This window comes from Solanum lycopersicum, chromosome 10, assembly GCF_036512215.1.
Source record: "Solanum lycopersicum chromosome 10, SLM_r2.1".
Classification (NCBI taxonomy): Eukaryota; Viridiplantae; Streptophyta; class Magnoliopsida; order Solanales; family Solanaceae; genus Solanum; species Solanum lycopersicum.
The window spans coordinates 4,586,332-4,608,023 of record NC_090809.1 but is presented as its reverse complement, the minus strand read 5'-3'; the positions used below and the strand labels follow the sequence as shown (position 1 = coordinate 4,608,023).

General features: G+C 36.8%; 2 protein-coding genes across 3 annotated transcripts; both read right to left on the bottom strand.

The window, feature by feature from the left end:
* Nucleotides 1–10,527: 10,527 nt before the first annotated feature.
* On the bottom strand, nucleotides 10,528–12,944 carry LOC101246096 (uncharacterized). Its single transcript, XM_026033134.2, has one exon. It carries the CDS (start codon nucleotides 11,369–11,371, stop codon nucleotides 10,727–10,729), a length of 645 nt encoding a protein of 214 aa, XP_025888919.1. The 5' UTR covers nucleotides 11,372–12,944; the 3' UTR covers nucleotides 10,528–10,726.
* A 4,130-nt stretch (nucleotides 12,945–17,074) lies between these two features.
* On the bottom strand, nucleotides 17,075–21,692 carry LOC101257410 (uncharacterized protein At1g01500). 2 transcript variants are annotated; one of them, XM_004248012.5, is made up of 2 exons: nucleotides 20,778–21,692; nucleotides 17,075–17,832 (listed from the first exon to the last, which is right to left on the bottom strand). In XM_004248012.5, exons 1-2 carry the CDS (start codon nucleotides 21,453–21,455, stop codon nucleotides 17,605–17,607), a joined length of 906 nt encoding a protein of 301 aa, XP_004248060.1. In that variant the 5' UTR covers nucleotides 21,456–21,692; the 3' UTR covers nucleotides 17,075–17,604. The 2 variants fall into 2 exon arrangements, with proteins under 2 accessions (XP_004248060.1, XP_010326987.1); XM_010328685.4 differs by having other exon boundaries at nucleotides 17,075–17,835; nucleotides 20,778–21,671.

The window sequence follows — 21,692 nt, the reverse complement described above, 5'->3', positions numbered from 1 at the left end:
TGTATAATTTGCACGCACCTCTATTATTCTATCCAAACCTGCTTTGACCTTGAAGCTAGTAAGGAGAGAATAAAAATCTTCATATAAAAGGAGACTACCTACGTAGTAATAGTAAGTAGTAGCAAGAAGGGTCGATCGTTTACTTTTCGATATCAATAACTAGCATAGGCTTCGATAGACTTGCAATACCGATTCTTAAAGCTAATGTTACAACACATCAAAAAAACCAACAAACACTCATTTGGTTGCCTCAAATAAAGATGAAAACACATCTTTATCCTTAATATTGTTTTTCTTAACCCTGAACAGAAATTGCTCATACATGTATATAACAAGAACATCACAAGCACAAACTAGAGAATCACCTGCTCATTCATTTGCAGTAACATCCTCAAGTGGGGCATTATTTAGAAGAAATGTCAGAATGATGATGCTCACAAAGCAAATGGTAAACGCTTGTAAACTCAAACACGGTCTACATGGAGGTCATGTCACTCCTCATCCATCACGAATTACATTTTATACATCCAAAATTCAAAAACAAAATAAATATTGAACAATTATTGGAGCCTAAATGACGCCGAATATAACATGTTAACAATCATGTTGTTCTACATTGGCAAGGCCTCTCTAACATCAGGTATAGATATCTTTTATATACATATTTAGAAGATACAAGTGTTTCTTATGAAACTCGAAATAAACAACATACTCAGTATAGTCCTACAAACGAGGTTGGGGGAAGATGGTGTTTACACAGCCTTACCCCTACCTTGTGAAGGGAGAAGTTGTTTCCTATAGACACTCGGCTCAAGTATGTATAGTCAAATCAAGTATAAAAAGGGAAATACAACAGTGAGGCATTCAATCTTGTTGAACACAATGAAGAAGAGAACAATAACAACAACAAATAAGACGAAAACTAAAGTAAAGAAAACAACAAGTAATACTAAAATCGAAGAACAAGATAGTATGCGAGTAATAATAATAAATAATAATACCAATAAGAGAAACTAGATAACACTTGACTACCTTTTAATATTCTACCCTAATCCTCAATCTCCATATCCTCATATCTAGGGTCATGTCCTATCTAATCATCTTCTTCCAGTACTTCTTCGACCTAGCGCTACCTCTACTCTCCTCATACCCATCATATCCGACTTCTCACACCTCCTTATTGAAGGCATCTGTGCATCTCTTTTTCACATGTCGAACCTTTCCTTTCTTTTGTAGCACATTCTGAGTGAGGCCAACCCTCTTCACTACCAACCAAGTAAAGCATTTCACCTTGGTAGGATTCTGACCTTTCCACATATAATCCCATTGACACAGCTGCATCTCATTAAGATTAATATTTCTTTTCTGTAAGCAATAAGACTGGCTATTGGACAGGACCGGATCAACCGAACCGATTTCACTGGAACCTGTACCAGTACCTGATCTTACCGAGACCGGATTTACCAAAAAATCCAACATGTTCTGCCCGGTTCGTTAGTGACCGGTTAGGAATCGGGTTGGACCGGTTCAAAATTGGGTCTTACCGGTTCATCCCTTACCCTTTTTTTTAATTTTCATTATTTTAATTATTGTATAATATTATATATTTATATTATTAATTAATAATATTATATTATTAAAAACTTCAATTGAAACTTTAAAGGTTATATAAGTTGAAATTGAATTTAAATTTTAAAGTTTATATTGAATTTAAAGTTTGAAATTGAATTTAAACTTTGAAGTTTATATTGAATTTAAAGTTTGGAATTGAATTTGAAGTTTAAAGTTTATATTGAATTTAAAGTTTGAAACTGAATTTAAAGTTTAAACTTTATATTGAACTTAAGTTTGAAATTGAATTTAAACTTTAAAGTTTATATTGAATTTAAAGTTAGAAATTGAATTTAAAGTTTAAAGTTTATATTGAACTTAAGTTTGAAATTGAATTTAAAGTTTAAACTTTATATTGAATTTAAAGTTTGAAATTGAATTTAAAGTTAAAAGTTTATATAAAACTTAAGTTTGAAATTGAATTTAAAGTTTAAACTTTATATTGAACTTAATATTGAATTTAAAGTTTGAAATTGAATTTAAAGTTTAAAATTGAAAATTTTTAAAAAATAAATAAATTGGGTGAACCGGTGCTTACTGTCTCGGACCTATCCGGAACCGGTTCTTACCGAACCGGTTCAACCGGTTAAAAAAACTAGGAACCGATTCGGTAACCAGTCCGGTATACCGGTTCTTGAGAGAGTGTTTCAACCATCTTTCTCATGCTTCCAAATAATTCTATCTGAATATGATTTAAAGCCATTGAACCCCTCAAGTTCCTCAGCAATGAAGCCACATTTTCTACTTCCCAATCATTTAGATTACTTTTGGAAGGACAGATCCCACCCTTGAGGGGACCAGCATTCACCTACTCTAGCCTCTGGATTGTTGCAAATGTTGAATAAATCTGGAGAAGACTCTATAATGGGTGAAAGGTCTACCCGTCTTCCTTTCAAAAATTTATCTTGTTACCATTTCCACAAATCTTTAGGTTAAGATTTGGCTCCACATAGGCCACAAGGCCCTAATGGTTTTCAAACACCTACTTCATAGAGATCAGTGACTGTCTCTGTACACCAAGAGCTTGCCTCCCTAAGATTTACTTTAATTACCTCCTTCCGTAAAGCTTGCTCCTCACCATTATATCTCCAAACTCCAAAGTGACTTCATCAGTAGGTCGTTACCCTGTAATATTGGGTTTCTGATGCCTAATCCACCCCTCTTCTTGCTAAGTGAAATTGCTTGCCGCTTTACCAAGCAGTACCCCTTCTCTTCTTTGCATCTTTGCCATAGAAAATTTCTCCTCAATGAGTCCAACTTTTGACAAATTTGGATGTACGGAACAGTGACATCACATAAACCTCCTTACGTAAAGCTTGCTCCTCACTATTATATCTCCAAACTCCAAAGCCACTTCATTAGTAGACTGTTACCCTGTAATCTTGGGTTTCTGATGCCCAACCCACCCTTCTTCTTGCTAAGTGAAATTGTTTTCCGCTTTACCAAGTAGTTTCCCTTCCCTTCTTTGCATCTTTTCCATAGAAAATTTCTTCTCAAGGAGTCCAACTTTTGACAAATTTGGATGTACGAAACAGTTACATCACATAAGTGGGAAGAGAATCTCAAACAGAATTTAATAGATAAGTCTACCTGCAGGCCCAAGTGATAAGCATTGTATTTTCTACCTAGCTACATTTTTCTTTGTTTTCTCCACTATCCATCCCAGATCTCCTATGTTGTGTGTTTTCTTCCCAATGGCATACCAAGATAAGTGGTTGGCATGTTCCCCACTCTAATACCTAGAATATTTGCCAATTGATGAATCTGAGTTACCTCCTTGATAGGAAAGAGGTTGCTTTTGTCCCAGTTGACCTTCAAACCTCTTGTTACTTCAAATACATCACTCTAATGTGACATAACTGCTCAAGCTTTGTCTCACAGAGATTATTTTGTCATCTGCATACAATAAGTGATTGATCTCCATATCTTCCCCATTCATTCCACCAATTTGGAACCCTCTAATCCACCTGTTGCTTACTGTAATTCTCATCATGCTATCAAATCTTTCCATTGCCATAATGAAGAGAAAGGGAGACAAGGGATAATATTGCCTAAGTCTGATTGAATGAAAACTGCAGGTTCTCTGTTAATGAGGACGTAGAACCTTATAGTCTTATCACAAAAACTTATCTAGCTCAACTTATTCCTAGAAGTCTAAGGATGATCATAAGGAATTCCCAATTACATGATCATAAGCTTTATTTATGTCTAATTTACACATAAGACCAACCTTTTTTTATAAAAAAAAACTGCTAAATGTGTATTCCCTCAGCATTAAGGACATGCTGGACACTATCAATTAGTATTAGATAAAAAACAACTAGAAAAGAAGATACTTATAGAAATCTTAATGAATCTACAAACTGATCTATATCTTCTAAACCTACTTCTTTACACCAAAAGTAGAAAGATATTGCACAATTCCATTTAACTTTCTGGATTGAATTGGATCTATCTTTTTTTATAATAGTAACTTGGAATTGATCTATCTTCATAACACCTCCCATTTCTCTCTCTCTCCAACCTTTCTTCTTGGGAATCAATGTTATGTAAGTAGCATTTTTCAAAGACCTAATGGGTGTTAAAGTACTGAATAGTGTTTATGCTATCTTGGTTTACTAATTCTAGAAGGATAGAGAGAAGCTCAGAGGATACCCATTTGGACAGGGGCCTGCTCCATAGAATAGAGTTTGATACAGTCTAAAATCTCCTCCTTTTCAAATGGTCTCTGCAACTAGATCCTTTCTTCATTTGAGATGATTAGACTGTTATGCAATTAAAATCCATAATTATGAACTGCAATAATTATATGTTTATATTTGGCATGCGTGTCTCCATGATTCAATCGTTGTACCGTAAATCTCTATTTCTAGGATCTCTTTTCATTCTTTGCCACTTGCTCGAATTCCATAATTTAAGTGTGTCTTCTAGACTAGTTCATCATTAGAGAGATTTCTGTGTTCTTGAATTGCTTCCCAGATAGAGAATTTGGTTTAGAATATCCTCCATTCTCTATTTCAAGTTCCCTCTATTGTTCTTACTCCACTCGTTCAACGTCCATTTTAGCTTTTTTATTTTTTCAGCCAAAACATAGCCAGGCCTTCCCTTTACATAGAATTATCCCCACTACCCAGTAGAACTCTCCTGAATCCCTCAACTTCTATCTACCATGTTTCAAATTTAATGATTTTTTCCAGCTCTCAATCTCCATAAGTTTGCAAGATTGGGTTATGATCTAACCCGAGTTTTTGGTAGTAAGCTTTGCTTGATGTGTAGAAAATTTTCCTCCCACTATGCACAATGAAGAAACCTTTCTATCCTGGAAGCAATTCCGTGGTTGTCGCCTCTTCTCCAAGTAAAAGACCCTCCAAATAAAAGAGGGTCTAACAGTTCAAGATATTCACTACAGGATGAAAATCCTGCCATTTCCCCATTACTTCTATAACAATGTGCTCTTTCTATGTGATACTTGATGACAATGTCCCTGTAGACAACCCAAGGCCCATTGAGAGAGCTTCTAACAGCAGTCAACTCAACCCATTATACTCTTCTTATCTCTCTATTGTAATCAGCATATAATGAATAGATGATTCAAGTAAGATCTTCATTAACCCGTGGAATTTGCTTGCAATACACTAGAGTCACTCTCCATCAATTCATAAATCCGCTCTTTTATACAAAGAATCAAAATTCCACACGCATTTCCTCAACTCATTTGTTATTCCAAATGCTTTGCAAGATACTATCTACTGGCCTTTCTATCTTAGTCTAGACACGTGCCCTCCATTGGTGAATTAGATTTTTGACAATATCCCGTTTACACTAAACATTAATCCCCCTAACATTTCAAGAGATCCATTTTGCTTTCATTGTTGGAAGTTTTAGATTTCTTCCTTTGGACCTAGGTCTCCCCTCCTTCAGTTTCATATAAAAGAGCAAGTTCCTAGCCTCTTCTAAAATTGCAGAATTGTTGTCGTTGGTATTATGCTTAATCCGTTTCAACTCCTTTTCTCTCCTTCGATCTAATTTCATAAGCAAATAGAAACTCTTTGTCACACCTCTTGAAACTGGCTCCAAATTGTTTACCCAGTTTGATCATATTTTATTGAGCCAATAAGTTTGCTTTTCAAGTATGTGTGCTATATCTAGGCTATCATCAATTTGTGAAGGTCTCTGTCAGCATAGACCACAATGGGGATGGTTTAGTCTTCCTCCCCAGTGCGGAAACAATCAACTCCCAATTATCATCACTTTGCAAATTCTTCTTCGTATCTTTCCCCTTTCCATATAAACTCAAGTTTGACCTCCCCAATACAACAATGTTAGCCTTTTCTATCTTTGCTGCAATACTGACACCTCGAGAAGGACTATCATCTACCTCTTTTCTCCTGTAGGTCACTGGCGCTTCAACCCATACTGAAAGTTTGCAGATGAGACCGCCGTCAGAAACGATCAATGAAGGGATCTTTTCTTTGGGACCTCTAACCGTAATACGAGCCCATTTTAAATGATTTTTCAATTTTTTTTCTTCTTCATTCTCCAACAAACCCCCACATACTCTACCTATCATCTTCATAACCTCTTTGCTCCATAGCTGAAGTGGAAGACCTAGAATTCCAACCCAAAACCAATCAAACCTTGTGTCTTTTGGGAGGACTCTATGGTCAGCAATCACCAGTCTAGCTTCAGTTTTACCCTGCGACTCCACCATTCTCCCATAAGAGTATGTTCTGCCTAATTCTTTGACTGGAACTCAAATAGGAATTGGACCATGCCGTATACCTGAGTGTTTGGGATGCCCTTCTAAATTTGTTGAGCCCACCTCCTAACATACATTGAGTGGGTACTCCATCACCACCGCAGAATCTGCCAACCAGACACCTACTCACCTACTCATTACTTTATTCGCGTGTCTAAGTTGTGCAAAGTCACTAAATCATCTGAATTTTGTGGGGTTGCTCTTTCTTTCTGCCGTTCTACTTGCTCCACATGTTTATCCATTGTCAAAAAAGAAATTTCAATGTCTGTTTAATTTATTTTTCATTTTCTCAAAATTATGTGTCTCCTCTCAATGGCTCTCCTTGAGTTGGTCTTTGGCTTTAGGAGTTTGATATATAGTTTTCAGCAACATGTCAACCATTAACAAATTTGATGTCCATATCACCTACTGTTAGTACAAGACTAACATCTAATCCTGATATAGTAAAACTGATTGTATTCACGAGGGAATAAAGACCCACCTCATCACATCCATTTTTTAAAGATATGGACAAGCAGAGTCTGTACTAGTTCAAACTTACATACTTGAATTATGTATTCCAATGTCCTTAGCAAAGATAGAGAGGGGGTTGGGAATTAGAAACTTGAGATTGCAAAATGAAAGTCTGCTAAAAAAAGTTTTTTGGAGGTACATTGGGGAGGGAAGTGCTCTCTGGAAAGAGGTGATTAAAGCTAAGTATGTTGAATTAAGCCCTTGGTGTACAGAGAACACACTTGAACCTTATGGTGTGAGTGTATGGAGAACAATCAGAAACTTGTGGCCCTAAATGGAAGTAGATTTGTTTATCAAGGTGGGAAATGGCAATAAAACTAGATTTTGGAAGGATATTTGGATAGAACAATCCTCCCTTAGCGATCTCTTCCAAGATCTCTTTCAAATTTGTGAGAGTATTGATGCTAATGTAAATGACTGTTGGATAGAAAAGGGATTGAATTTAGTTTTTAGAAGATTTCTCAATGATTGAGAGGTGGAAAGGGTTGCAGAGTTACTAGGGAAGTTAGGTGAAACGAGAATAGACACAAATGCCGCAGACAGGATGCTATGGAGACACAAAAATAATGGTCTTTACAGTTAGAAGTGCCTACAGAAGAGGTCTCCAACTGATGGCAGGAGATGAAAACCATCAATGGAACTATTTTTGGAAGGGGAACATTCCTACAAAAGTGAAATGTTTCACCTGGATAGTGATAAAGAGGGCTTGTTCCGAGATGCTTTTTGTGCAATTTGACAGGAGAAACAAACAAAGAAGGGTAGACAAATGGCTCCCAGATGCTCTTTGTGCAATTTGACAAGAGAAACAAACAATCACCTTTTCTTGCACTGTAACTTTACTAAGCAAGTCTGGAATTTATTTCTTTACATTTCAAATCTAAATTGGACAATGCCAGAACATACATCAGAGTTGCTGAAGAGATGGGTAAGGAGAGGAGGCAGCAAAAGCTAAAAGAGATGGTGGGGGTTAATACCATCATGTATATGGTGGTCAGTTTGGAAGGAAAGGATGGTAGATGTTTTAGAATTAGATCCAATTCTGTTCACAAGGTCAAATGGAATTGTATAGTATCCTTACTTTTTTGGTGTAAACAGTTGTGTATAGTAGATACAGACCAGATTGTAGATTTGATAGGAATCTTGCAACAGACATTTTTTGGTGGAGACCAGCATGCCCTTAATGCTGAAAAATACAATCTTACCTGTTTCAAAAAAAAGAATTATGTATTTCAATGTCTTGATTCAGGGACTTTACAAGGCATGCAGAAATTTGACACTAAAAATTCTTCTAGCATAATCTATTGCTTCTACAAACGTATTAAAATCCTTTAAAGAGGTTTTTCCTTGTCTTTTTTAAAAAAATCATTTTAGGTTTTCATTTATAATAAAAGGTCGCTTGGTCGTATTCAAGAGATATACCAAAAAAGAGATACCTGCAGAATATAATTCTCTCCAAAACACACCCAATCCTCTATATGCACTAAAAGAAAATAAGGGATAGGAGACTACTCCTAAATTGAACAGAGTTCATCTCCACTCCTTCAGAAGCTCTCATATTCCTCCCTGTCCAGATGGTAAGAGCTAGAGGAGTGACATTCCTTGTCTTGTGCATTCTTCTCCTAGATCCATTCTTTCAACTAAACATCAATTCCTTCGCATATTTAGGAATTACCCAAGTGATGCCACACCATGTAAACATATCCTCCCATAACCTCATGACTAATTTGCAAAGTAACAAACTATGATGCATATCCTAACCAGTCTCCTTACAGAGGAAAGCCAACATTTCAATTCCTAAGGTTATCTACCGTCAAAATCACCCCCTAGTAGTTAACCACGTGAAGAAGCAAATCTTCTTCAGCACCTTTGGTATCCATACTACACTATATGAAACAATATCCTCCACATGCACCAAAAGCTTCTCATAGAGGAACTTGACAGAAAACACTTGGTCATTCCCCAACTCCTACTCAAAGCATCAGGTCTGTCAATTGACTCACATTACTTTTGGAGTAAATTTAGCAATCTCGGAAACTCGGTCACCTTCCAGTCCTAGAAATTCCCCTAAACCTCCAATACCAACAAGTTTCATCCCCTTGTGTCCCCCTAACATATTGAACAGATAATTCCCTTTGGCATGAAACCCTATACAATATTGTGTATTCATCCAGTCATACATAAGCTTCAAGCTTCTGCACCACTTTTGCCCCCAAAAAATTCTGTCTTTAATAAATTATACTACTTCTATCCGTGTTTTTCTATCTGTGTTTTAAAAGAAACAATTGTTTTGCCATGCATTACTATCTAAAACTAAATGTTCTTTTCTTTACTTTTTGCAGTAAAATACTCACATACAATGTGTTCCTGCATGCTATAGCAAATTTTTTATCTGAATGATTTTTACAATAGGAAATTCAAAGATTGTCTTTCTCTTGTGGCTGCATCGAGCACTACGAATCTTGGACAAGAAGAGTATCATAACGTGAGGGTACAGGTAGGGAATGGAGACAAGGCCTTCTTTTGGCTAGACAAAATGGAATGGCATCAGGACTTTAAAAGAAGATTTCCAAATGATATTTGAATTTGCTACTAGTATTTAATCCAAATGCCTCAGTAAACAAGTACTGGAACATTAATTTCAGGAGACAATGTCATTACTTCATTGCTTTAACCGAGGAATTAATGTCTTTTAGCATTGACCAACTCACAAGAAAAAACAACCTATCAAACAATGTACTTTAAGGGTTCAAATTTGCAGCAGAATGACCAAAGAATGGTTATCAAAAACAACTCTAGGCGAAAAGAGATGGAACGAAATTGATGTAATACCAGCAACTTTGGCCGAAGTGCCTCAAGTGGCCCTTTGGGCTTCTCTATGCCTTGTTGTGATCATGAACCATATTAAGGGTTACGTGATAACCATAATATAAGCATCAACTTAACAAAATTGTGAGACTATAAAGTGGACCACTACCTTTCCAAGATCCCAATCAGCAGAATCAAAATAAGCACACACATGATCCTAACAGCAAATATGGGTTACTTAAAACAGAGAGAACTTGACCAAACACTCGGACATTCCAAGCACAAGCAATGTAGCACATGGTAATGCCACTTGGTCGACTACCTCAAAGATTAAAGGTGGTTTCTTTGGCATGATTCCTCCATATTTAATTTTAACAACTCCCTCCTGTAATAACAAAATAGCAAATATACATGCAAAGCTCTGCATTACAATTTAAATATTAAACAATAAGGAAAAACCTTAATGTGAACGCAACTTCCTGTTTGAAAGATGGCATTGAATATTCTGCTCCATCTATTTGGTCTTTGACATCCCCCATCACTCGCAAAACTTCTATTGACCTAGTTTATAGTTGCAATTGCCAGGTAAACAACAACGACATACCTAATGAAATCCCACAAAGTGGGGTCTAGAGAGGGTACATTGTACGCACACCTTACCCCTACCTCATGGAGGTAGAGAAGTTGTTTCTGAAAGACCCTCGGGGCTCAAGTGAAGCAAAACAAATTAGTAATGAATAGGAAAAACAACAGTGAACAAAACATGGCAACTAATGGAACTCATATAGGCAAAATGTAAAATGAAAGAAAGGCATAAACAAGAAGCTAGATACAGTTGATTGAATAATTCAAATTCCTTTATTAGCCAAAAGCAACCCTTGAAATAGACAAGCATTCAAAATAGAGTGAAGTTGCAAGATACCAGCAGCTACATAACATAAAAAGAACAAGAAAAACCTTAACATTGATTTAGAATTGTAACTAATTAAGCTAATCAACAAGGGTATAATCATCTGCATCCAGAGATAACTAATTAAGCTAATCAACAAAGGTATCATCATCTGCATTTGGAAATCGAGAGGAGCATCCTTCTTCTTCATGTATCTTGCTCCCCCCCGCATCATTACCAAACTGATGACCATGGTTGTTCAAAAGATTATTGAACCTTTTCAAAACTTCAGCAGCTTCAGCTTTAGCTACCAAAGCTTCCTTGACCCTAATCTCTGCATTATACCTTGCCATAACGGCAGCATTGCGGATCGACTCAGTAGCAATTGTAGCAGCGGCAACCAACTGTTTAGCCAAATGGAGGTTAATTTCAATGGCATTATTAGCACGATTGGGAGTAACACAGAAGAAAGTGAAATTAGGGTTAGAACAAGGAGGGCACGAGTAATCATTGGAGGCAAAAGCAACATCAGGGACGCAAGAGAGGTGTGAGATAGAAGGGCATTTTTTGCATAGGGCAAGGAGATGAGGGGGAGGAGAGTTGTGAAGGAAGACTTCGAAACAGGTGGGACAGAAAGAACCAGGGTGGGAGTCTAGTACACAGGAGGTGCAAAGATGTTGTTGGAGACCTCTGTAGAAGAGAAGGTGGAGGATGAAGGGGCGAGTGGCGAAACATATTGCGCATCGGCGGCCAGAAACACTGTCAGATGACTGCTCTTCCACCGACTGCGACATCAGAACGAACAATGTTCTCTATCCTATGTCCTGTCGTAATCCCACATTTATTTATAGACTGATATAGGAATGTTGTTGAGAGTTTAAGTATCCAACCCCCACCTTTGCTCTTTTATTTTCTACATGCATTTATGGTTGTTTGAAATAGATAAATATTTCATTTTTTACTTGGAAATTGTGATATTAAATATTTCATTTTTACTTGGAAATTTTGAAATATCACACAAATTTGTTAATATTATCTCACCAGCCACTTCTCGTCTCTCTCTCTCTATCTTGTCCCCTATTGTAGATTCTATCAATAAATGTATATTCACTAAGAGGTCCTTTGGTAAAGTGCATTAGAAGAAATAATGCATTTATTAGCTTTGTGTATTACTAGTACCTTGTTTGGTATACTTTTTCAACCTATGTATAACTAATGCAAGCATTAATTATATACTCTATTTGGTATTAAGGTATGTATAACTAATACACTCTTTAGCATAATTAAAGACACAATGGTCCCTCAAACCATTTTTCACATCCTCTCCACCATATTTGTGAAGGATACTTTAGAAATTATGCGATGCATATTATTTATAATACACCAAACCAAACACTGCATAAGAAATAATCACATCATAACTAATGCAAGCATAACTATAAAAGCATTACTAATACACCATATTCAACACTATTCTTATACACCCGATCAAACGATCCCTAAAGAAACAAATTATTTAATACCGGTTGTTCACTCTTTTTTCACATCTTCTTTTTAAGCACGTTTCCAGAACAATGACACTTTTTATATTTAGAAACAACATAACTTTGAACTTCTTGAAAGGAAATACATGAATAAGATGCCTCATAAAATCTCATTGATTTTCTAGTAAAGGTTTGCCCAGGAAATGATTCATGAATTCAATACTTTAAAAAGCCAAATGTACTTTTCTTTTCTTTTGATATGTGAAAATCCCAAATGTTCATTTTTTTGGAAAATTGTTCTGTTCATGACTTCATGTGATATTAGAAGTTGAGAAACTACAGAAAGACATTTTCCCAATGCATTGCTCAAATTACAAAACAACTCAAAATCTTAATTCATAACCACAAAAAAAGTAAATAAGTCAACTTCTCATGCTTTAACTACAATATTGCCAACTAAAGAATCAGTGAAGGGTTAAAGTATGTAATTGATGATTTTCATCTTTGTATTTTGTAACTAGGTTCAGTAACCATGTTACACTAATGTAGTCTGACCACATTGCTTCTGTAAGTTAAAAATTTTGTGGATACAATATTTATCTGATAAATGATTTACGAAGAACTGGGTTATTACATATGCAACAGAAGCAAGGCTGACAAACCCTTCAAGGGTAGCAAAATCTTCAATGGTTTCTTCGTAAGCCTAACTTTTATTCTGTATTTCAGGGCCAAAGCATCTATGGATATATAAAACAGAAATACATCTAATCGACTGATAGAGCAATGCTAGTCAACCAAAACTCCCACATCTTTCACCCCTCCCTATTTTACGTCCTCTACCAAAACTTACAACATTGGTCCAAAATGGATATAAATGATTCCTCTAACTGTCCCAGCTTTGGAATTAAGACCTAGTGGAGTGATTTATTGATATCAAAAGGTAAAATGCATATATCTCAAACATATGCAAACTCAAGGAGCATCAGATCCCCGTGGGATCAAAAAATAAAGCACAAAATTAGTCACAAACGGGCAAAAAAAATTATCATCGAATGCACAAAGGGCATCAATTTGGGAGTTCTCAGATCGATTTTGCTCAAAGCTGCAATGCAAGTCAGAGTGAAAAAACATAGCACTTCCTCGACAAATGCCCATATGCATAAACATAGATCTTGATATGCATGTAACTGTTTGCCAGTTTATTTTGCCCAGTTCATCTAATGAGCACACTAAACAACCTCCCTCTCTCTACGAGATAGGGATAAGGTCTCCCTACACTCTACCCTATCCCAACCCCACTTTTGGGATTACACTGGGTATGTTGTAGTATCTAATTGTTAGATTTCCGATTAATTTGTCCCCTTGATTTTGGCACTAAAATTTTGTTGCATTTCAAATAGATGTTAGTCTAAAAGTCTAAATAAAGTTACTCCCTCCGTTTCAAGGCGCGCCCAAAAGGGTAGCGGCTGCGGATTTTCCTTGTCGTCAAAAAAGGATGTCCCTATTTCCTTTTTAGTTTGTTTCAAGAGAATGACCCCTTTCTTTTTTTGGCAATAATTTAACTTTGACTTTCCACGTGGCATGTATAAAATCACAAGATTAAAGGGCACTTTGGTACATTTGGCATAACTTTAATTTAGAACCACAAGATTAAAAAGTTCCTTTTTTTTTAAACTCCGTTCCAAGTCAAACTAGGTCATCCTTTTTAAATGTAAGGAGCATTATTTTGACGAAATCTGAAGTTTTTCTTTGATATATCAGTGAGTTTCATGATATACTTTTGACAATACAGAACTCAAAAGTTATTGAAAAAAGTGGGTGAAGAGTTACCCTTCTAGAAATTGGACATAATGAGAGGACCAAGATAGAGGACAAAAGATTACTCCATATTAGTTATTATAAGCATCATTAATGAAGTTATGATACATCCTAGTATTACTTGACAGACCTGGATTTTAAAAAACAAGCTTCAATTGATTACAACTGGTTAAATTTGAAATGTTAAGATCACTTGGATAAGGCAGGGAGCCTCACTCTCTCCTTTCCTTTTCATCCTAGCCATGAAGGGCTATAATAGAATGATGAGAGTAGCTACCCAAAACAATTGGTTACAAGGCTTCAAGGTCCGCAATTCTTCAGGAAGGGAAATGCAGATTTGCCATCTGCTTTATGCAGATGACACAATTATTTTCAGTGAAGCCAAGGCGGAACAGGTCGCCTTTATAAGAATGACTTTGGTGGTTTTCGAAGCAGTCTCAGGTTAATCAATAAATTGGAGGAAAAGAAGCATGTTTCCAATTAAAGAAGTCCCTCAACTTTAGAGCCTAGCGAGGATATTGGGGTATAAAGTAGATCATCTTCCCACTACTTACTTGGTCATGCCTTTGGGGCACAATCACAATGAGCTAGAAATTTGGGACAACATAATTGAAAAGACAGAGAAGAAATTGGCCAATTGGAAAGCTCAGTATATCTCTTTGGGAGGGAGATTCACTTTAATAAACTCTGTGTTGGACTCTCTTCCAACTTATGTTATGTCTTTATTCCCTATGCCTGCTAAAGTGGAAGAAAGACTTGACAAACTGAGAAGAGATTTCTTGCGGAAAGGGAATAAAGAAGGGAAGGATTTGCATTTAGTCAAGCGGCAGACTGCACAGTTACGTAAACAATCTGGTGGACTTAGAATCAAAAACTTGAGGTTGCAGATTAGAAGTCTCTTGTCAAAATGGCTATGGAGGTTCAACAATGAGGAAGAGGCACTGTGGAGGGAGGTGATAGTCAACAAGTACGGGTTGAATGGAAATTGGGTCTCCAACTCTGTGAATAGCACTTATAAGGTGTCAGCTTGGAGAAAAATAAGAAATTTGTGGCCTGATCTAAGTAGAAACATAGTCTACAAGGTGGGAAATGGGACGAAAATCCGATTTTGGAAAGAGAATTGGAATGGAAATGAGGCACTGATGGTCTTATTTCATGACCTATTCTCCTTGTGTACCAATCCGGAAGAAACAGTGTTTGAGGTATGGTCTATTCAGGGTTGGAATATTGTGTTTAGAAGGCACTTAAATGACTAGGAGATTGGAAGAGTGGCTGAGCTATTACATGTTCTTCGTGGTTTTAATGGGTTATTTGCAGACAAAGATTCTATTAGATGGAAACACTCTAGAGATGAAAGACTTTTTGTTAACAAGCTATATATTAAGGCGGTGAAGGAGCACCCTGGTGGCAAGCTTGGTCCTTGGAAGCAGATTTGGAGGAGCAAGGTTTCAACCAAGGTAAAGTGTTTCTCTTGGTTGGTTACCACAAGAGCATGCTCCACTAATGAGAAATTGAAAAGGAGGGATTTCTATATTGCCTCTTGGTGCTCTCTCTTTAATGAGACTGAGGAAACCAACAACCTTTTGTTCCTCCATTGCAAAGTGACAACACAATTGTGAAACCTATTTTTGGGACTAATACATGCATATGGACTATGCCTGAACATACATCAGATCTACTTAGTTGTTGGATCAGCAGAGGAGGTAGAAAATCTAAGAAAAAGTGGTGGAGTATAATATCATCATGCATTTGGTGGTGTATTTGGAAAGAAAGAAATAACAGATGTCATGATAACAAAGCAAATTCAATAGAGAAAGTCAAATGGAAGTACTTGACTACTTTTTATTTTTGGCGTAAAGAGGAATGGATAGAAGAAGTTGCACAAATTTTGAATTTTATAGGTTCTTTGTAATCTTTAGCCTCTCTTTTTTTTCTTCTTGTTGGAAATCAATTTTTGGAGGTCTCCAGCATATCCTTAATGCTGATGAATACAACATTATCTTTGTTCAAAAAAAATTAATAGAAATGTTCAGAATATTGAGTGGTAACCTATCGATACAAAATCACCAGAACTCACAAGACATTATCACATGGAAAGCAGATACATTACCAATCAAGTAGAAGCAAAAGAATTACATCATTAAGAAGTTGAGTCATTTTCTACTAAATGAGAAGATACAACATACTGCACACCAAATTCACAATTAAAAATTCATATTATATCTTATGAAAATCATTGGGAAACAATATTTTAGAGTTTTCTTCTGAAAATCTGAAGAGGTTAACATATGAATGCGATTTTTTTCTGTAAATACTAAATGTCAGTCAGTCCCGTGCACTAAGGTTCGAGAAAAACCGCACTACAAGGCTATATTATACACAAACTTACCCGAATTTCCGCAAAAGACTGTTCTTAGAACTGGTGATCGTATGGTCATGTATCACAGCTTTATCAAATACGTCAAGACTAGAAAATTGAAAATGAAGTGAAGTGAAAAGGACTTACCCAAACAAAGGAAGCAGAAGAATCGCCAGCGAAGTTGCTTGCTCTACTCTGAATCAATGGAGAAGAAGTTCACAAAAGATGAAATGTTTTAACAAAATATATTTCAAAAGTCTTCACGTCAATCAAATCATATTTAAACTGTTCTTCGTTGGGATTCTAGAAAAGGATTCATCTTTATTGGTAGGATTCAAATATAAAATTGAATATTTCATTTCTTTTAAAACTCGCATGTATTACTAGGTAAGCGATTTTATAATCGTATTGATGATAGTCCATAACTTTCAATTGAATAGTATATCTTTTAACAATTTATTGTATTAGAAAAATGTGATTTTTCTTTATCTAACATAAATTCATTAATTGGGTGACTATAACTTGCCTTGTTGTTTTTCCTATTCTATGAAAGAACGTCTTAATTTGAAAAAGAAAAAAAAACTGTCTATTCAACCATCTAAAATGAAGATTTAACAAAAACAAGAGCATATGATAAAATCAATTCATTGTGTAATCATAAAAAAAATCTCACACCATTACCTTATTTTCTCATTTCCTTTCCTCGTCACCTATGAGTTCTTGAAATTGCTGATGGGTCACTATATCTAACCACAAAAAAATGACGCAACCTAATAAACAAAGCATTTATCAAAGTAATACAATGCAATACAACACGATACATCTGTACAACAATATGCTACAACCCTCCAAAACAAGCTGTTATAGAAACAATTTGCCGAGTACTTTTACAAACTAAATTTGTTACGCCGAAGCACCTATTGCAACTACCAAAATTGTCGGCCGCATTGTCAACTCTCTAAAGCTAACCTTAATAACAAACTTCAGCACACACCAACAGCAAAGCTGATGAGTTTAAACCAACCCGAAAGAAAAAAAGAAGAAAAAAAGGACATGTATACGAGATATTCAGTTTAAATACAGCATATGAACACACTAACACCGATTTTCAGCCTGGGGGCTTTTGTATAATCTCAACACAGATGATCCTTGGATGAACGTCGTCTGCAGCTTCTGTACAAGGATACTGAATTGCGTTACAGCCTCACACCACCTAATACGTAACCACTCTTCAGCTGCAGCACTAGGGGTCTCCCTTTGCCTGCTGCCACTAAGATGAGACCTACTTTAATGACCATAAAGTCCTTTTTCCAGTAGTTAGAATCCAGTCAAGAAGTCCATTTCACTATGACTGAAAGTTAGAAGCCTAGAAAAACCTCCTCCGCAGATTCCTAGTGGTTGCCTGATATGAACGCATAAGTAGTCCCACCCCAATTCCAACACCAACGCACATGCCGAGGCCTATCCCAACACCAACCCTCACTCCTGCGTTGAACCAGGTGAGCTGACCATCTTCACCAGGGTACATGTCGTCTGAATAGAAACCATATCCAGCCTTCTGCTCCACCTCATAATCGTCCATATCCTCTGTGGTCTGCTAAAACATGCAGTAATTATAAGCAAACTTATTGTCATTTCTTAAAACAGGTAAACTACACTGTCATTTGATCAGCACTCAAAAACTACTTTTTCGTGAGCACATAGTTATCGATCATTTAACTATGTCAACATCAATTAGTCAACAAGAAATTAAGAGTACTTAAAACTTAATCGTGAAGGAAGAGACAAACATAAGAAAAAATAACATCAGATGGAATGAGAAGAAAGAGAGACACAGAAGCTCAATTAGAGACTCGCGGAGAGATAAGAATGGAAAAGAAATAGAGAGCGCAAGAGAGAGAGAGAGAGACGGAAATGAAATAATCTCTCAAATCTAAAGCAGGGTAATATTTTAAGTTATAATTTGTTCAGCTTTTGGGATGAGGGGACAGATTACTGTCTGCACATCAAAGGCTCCACTGACAAGCATTTTAGAAGAACTTAAGAGGTCTAGGACAAAACCATATCCACATCACAAAATAATTGAGGAGGGAAGATAAACACTAAATGCAGTATTGACTATTGATGGCTAATGAAGTGTTTGATTCTAGAAAAAAGAAGTAATGGCATTTTGTGCAAGTTGGACCCCACAAAAAGGCCTATGACATGTAAACTAGGAGTGCCCTGACTTCATAATAATGAAGATGGAATGTGGATGTTAGATGGATCGCACATTGTTTTTCTACTCTCAGGTACTTAGTCCTTGTGAAGGGCAACACGCGCAATTCTTTCATAAGTGCGAGAGTGCATAAGCAAGGAGATCCCTTAGCTCCCATTTTGTTCATTCTAGGTATGGAGCTATTGAGCATCTAGTTACTTGACAGGTTTCTCCGGTGTAGTGGTGGAAATAGTGTCATCAAGGTTTCACATCTATTGTTTGCGGACACAATGACTTTTTATGATGCTGACAGGATCCAATTAGAATGCCTGCAATAAGTGCTAACATAGTTTTAGGTAGTGTCAGGCTTAAAGATCAACCTTAGAAAATATGGGATCATACCAATGGAGAGGTGGAGGATATAAAGGTTTTAGCATTGTGTCAATTGTAAAATTAGCGCTCTTCCCACCACTTACCGTGGCTTGCCACTAGGTGCTTCAAACAGAGATCAAATTTGGAGCTCTTCCCACCACTTAGCATGGCTTGCCACTGAGTACTTCAAACAAAAATCGAACAATCTGGAATACGGTACAGCAAAGGGTTGAGAAGAAGCTTGCAGGATGTCAAAAAAGATACTTGTCCAAAGCGGGGAAAAAGTTTGTATTAAGAGCATGGTATTGAGTATCCCTGCATGAAAAGGCTTCAAAGAATCTTCCTATGGGTTCATCAGACAAGACAAAGAAGTTTCACTTGGTAAGGTGGTAGATCGTCACAACTCATACTGTTAGTGGAGATGAGGTTTTAAATCTAACTTCTAAGGGCATTCAACAAAGCTTTATTGGGTAAATGGTTAGGGACATTTGGATCCAAGGAACTAGATTTTTCCAAAGGAGGGGATATTGGATAAATATGGGACCACGAAGGGGGATGAAGAACAAAAGTATCACTTTGCCTTATGGATGTGGGTTTGTGCAGCAGTATGTAACTGATGGAAAGAACATAGTGCAAATATGTCTTTCAAGGTTTGGGATGGGATGGTAGAAGGATTAGGTTAGGGAGAGACACAAGTGTTATAGGGATAACATATAAGCATTACTTTCCCAAACTTGTTCAGAATTTCATGCACGAAGGAGATGACAATCCAATGGGTTAAAACTTTACAAATTGGAGAAGTCTTTTTGAGATTTGAGATTCAGGAAGATTTTTTTGGATCGGGAGGTGGTAGAACTCCAAAGTCTAATTAAGCTACTATATAAACAATGTATAACTCGGGATAATCACGTTGTACGGAAGTGGGGATGAGGAATAATGAGCAGTTCTGTGTCAATCTTACTATAGAAATTTGTTTTCTTTACCATCATCTTCTCATTTCAAAAAACTAGATCTTGGCCGAGTGAAGAGACATGTACTTCTCAAACAAGTAGTGTTTGAGCATCTCAAATACTTGAGTAGTGCTTCCCTATTCCATCATTTGTTCTGACACTACAAGAAGAAATGTTAAATCCATGTAAAAGTGTGTATATGACTAAAACGAGTCATCCAAGGCATATATCAAACTAGCCCCTTCTCCATGTATCTCTGTTCACACAAAAATACAAGGAACATAAGAAAGATCTTTTAATGTGTTGTAAGCAGTCTTCATGATTGTGTCTTCTCACTTAATGTTTCCATTTTATGTGCTTACAATTAGCATTTCTTAAGGTATTTCAACCCTTACGGCCTTACCGCATCACTTTCTGGTCTTAGAGCAGGTGAAACTGAAAGATGTGCGACTGGTGACTTGTACGAAAAAATGATATCTGATGCTTAACAACATAGACTTGCTCAAACTTGTGGAGGAGGTAGCAGTCAGTGGTGTCGTTTGAAGAAACATAAAGTTAATGCAACAGCTTCTTTCTTTTTTGTCTATGGCAAAAGCACTGTTCCAAATTAAGACATTATGGATGTAAATCACAAGAGATCCATCTTTTTTGCAAATTGAGCACACAAGGTCAAGCCAAGCCTTGACAATTCATCTGTACCTTAAACTGGTGTTCCCTACTAAAGGTTTAGTACAGCTCTACTTTATCTTCATATCAGAAGTGCTACATTACTAAATTTTAGTTTTCTTGATAAGTGCTACATCACTAGATTATAGTCACCTGGGCAAAACACAACAACTTAAGAACCTAACCAAAGCCATTACCAAACGTAATTCCACATTAGTGAAATCACTTGCTACTCCATCTAATGGTGAACATTCCCACAGCAATAGCATTATTAACTTCATCTAAATAGAGTTATGTTATCCCTCTTTCCTTTCTGATCACGGAAAAGGTGGATTAAAGGTAAAATTGCATTACCAATGGTTTTATTTGTCGTCCGAATCCATTCGAGCTCCCCTGCTCCTTCGCAACCTCCTCATCCTCTGGAATTGCATCCAACATACCCTGCCTAGGTAACTTCCTTCTCGGGCTGACCTGAATTGTCTTTGATAGAATCACAGGGACACCTGAACAGCAACCCGCTATGTATACCTCGATTGATGGTAAAGAAACCCCAAATTTAGGCTGAAAAAAAGCTGATCCACCATTCCCAAATGATGCTGCTGTGTAACAATCCATGCTCCATCCACTCCTCGAATCATTCTCTAAAACATTACCATTAGCCCACGTTGTCTCTACTCTCTCCAACGACCCACAAAGTATTAACTCATTTTCATTCTCATGTACCTCAAATTCCACCGGCCCTGAAACCCTAACGCTGTCCGTGCTCACAAACGTTACCTCCGACGATTCCTTATCAACCCGATCACGTCGGAGGGTTATGATGCCTGTATCATTAGCCGGAATACGCGAACTGTTGATCTCTAACGTTACCCCCATCTCACGGCGGAGGTGGCGGAGTATGAGGTGGTCCGGTACGGTTTCAACCGCGCATGGCGTGATACGTACATAAAACAATCGGATTTCCAAACAACCTCCGGTGAAATTCGAGTTTTTGTAGATTGCCATTGACATATCCTGACCTTGATTACCCATTAATCCCAATTTTTTCTTCAATCTACAAAAATTGAAGGAAATTGATCATTGATTAACAAGGAGAATTGAACAAAATTCAAGGTTAAGGATCCATAAAAATCACACATGGATCGGTTGAGAAATAGTGTAGATGTTTCGTTATGTGTGAACATGGCGAGAGAAAGGATTAAAAGCTACCATTATTTTACGAGGGGTCAACGGAAAAACTTAAGAGCTAAGGAAATGTTTGTCCTTCTC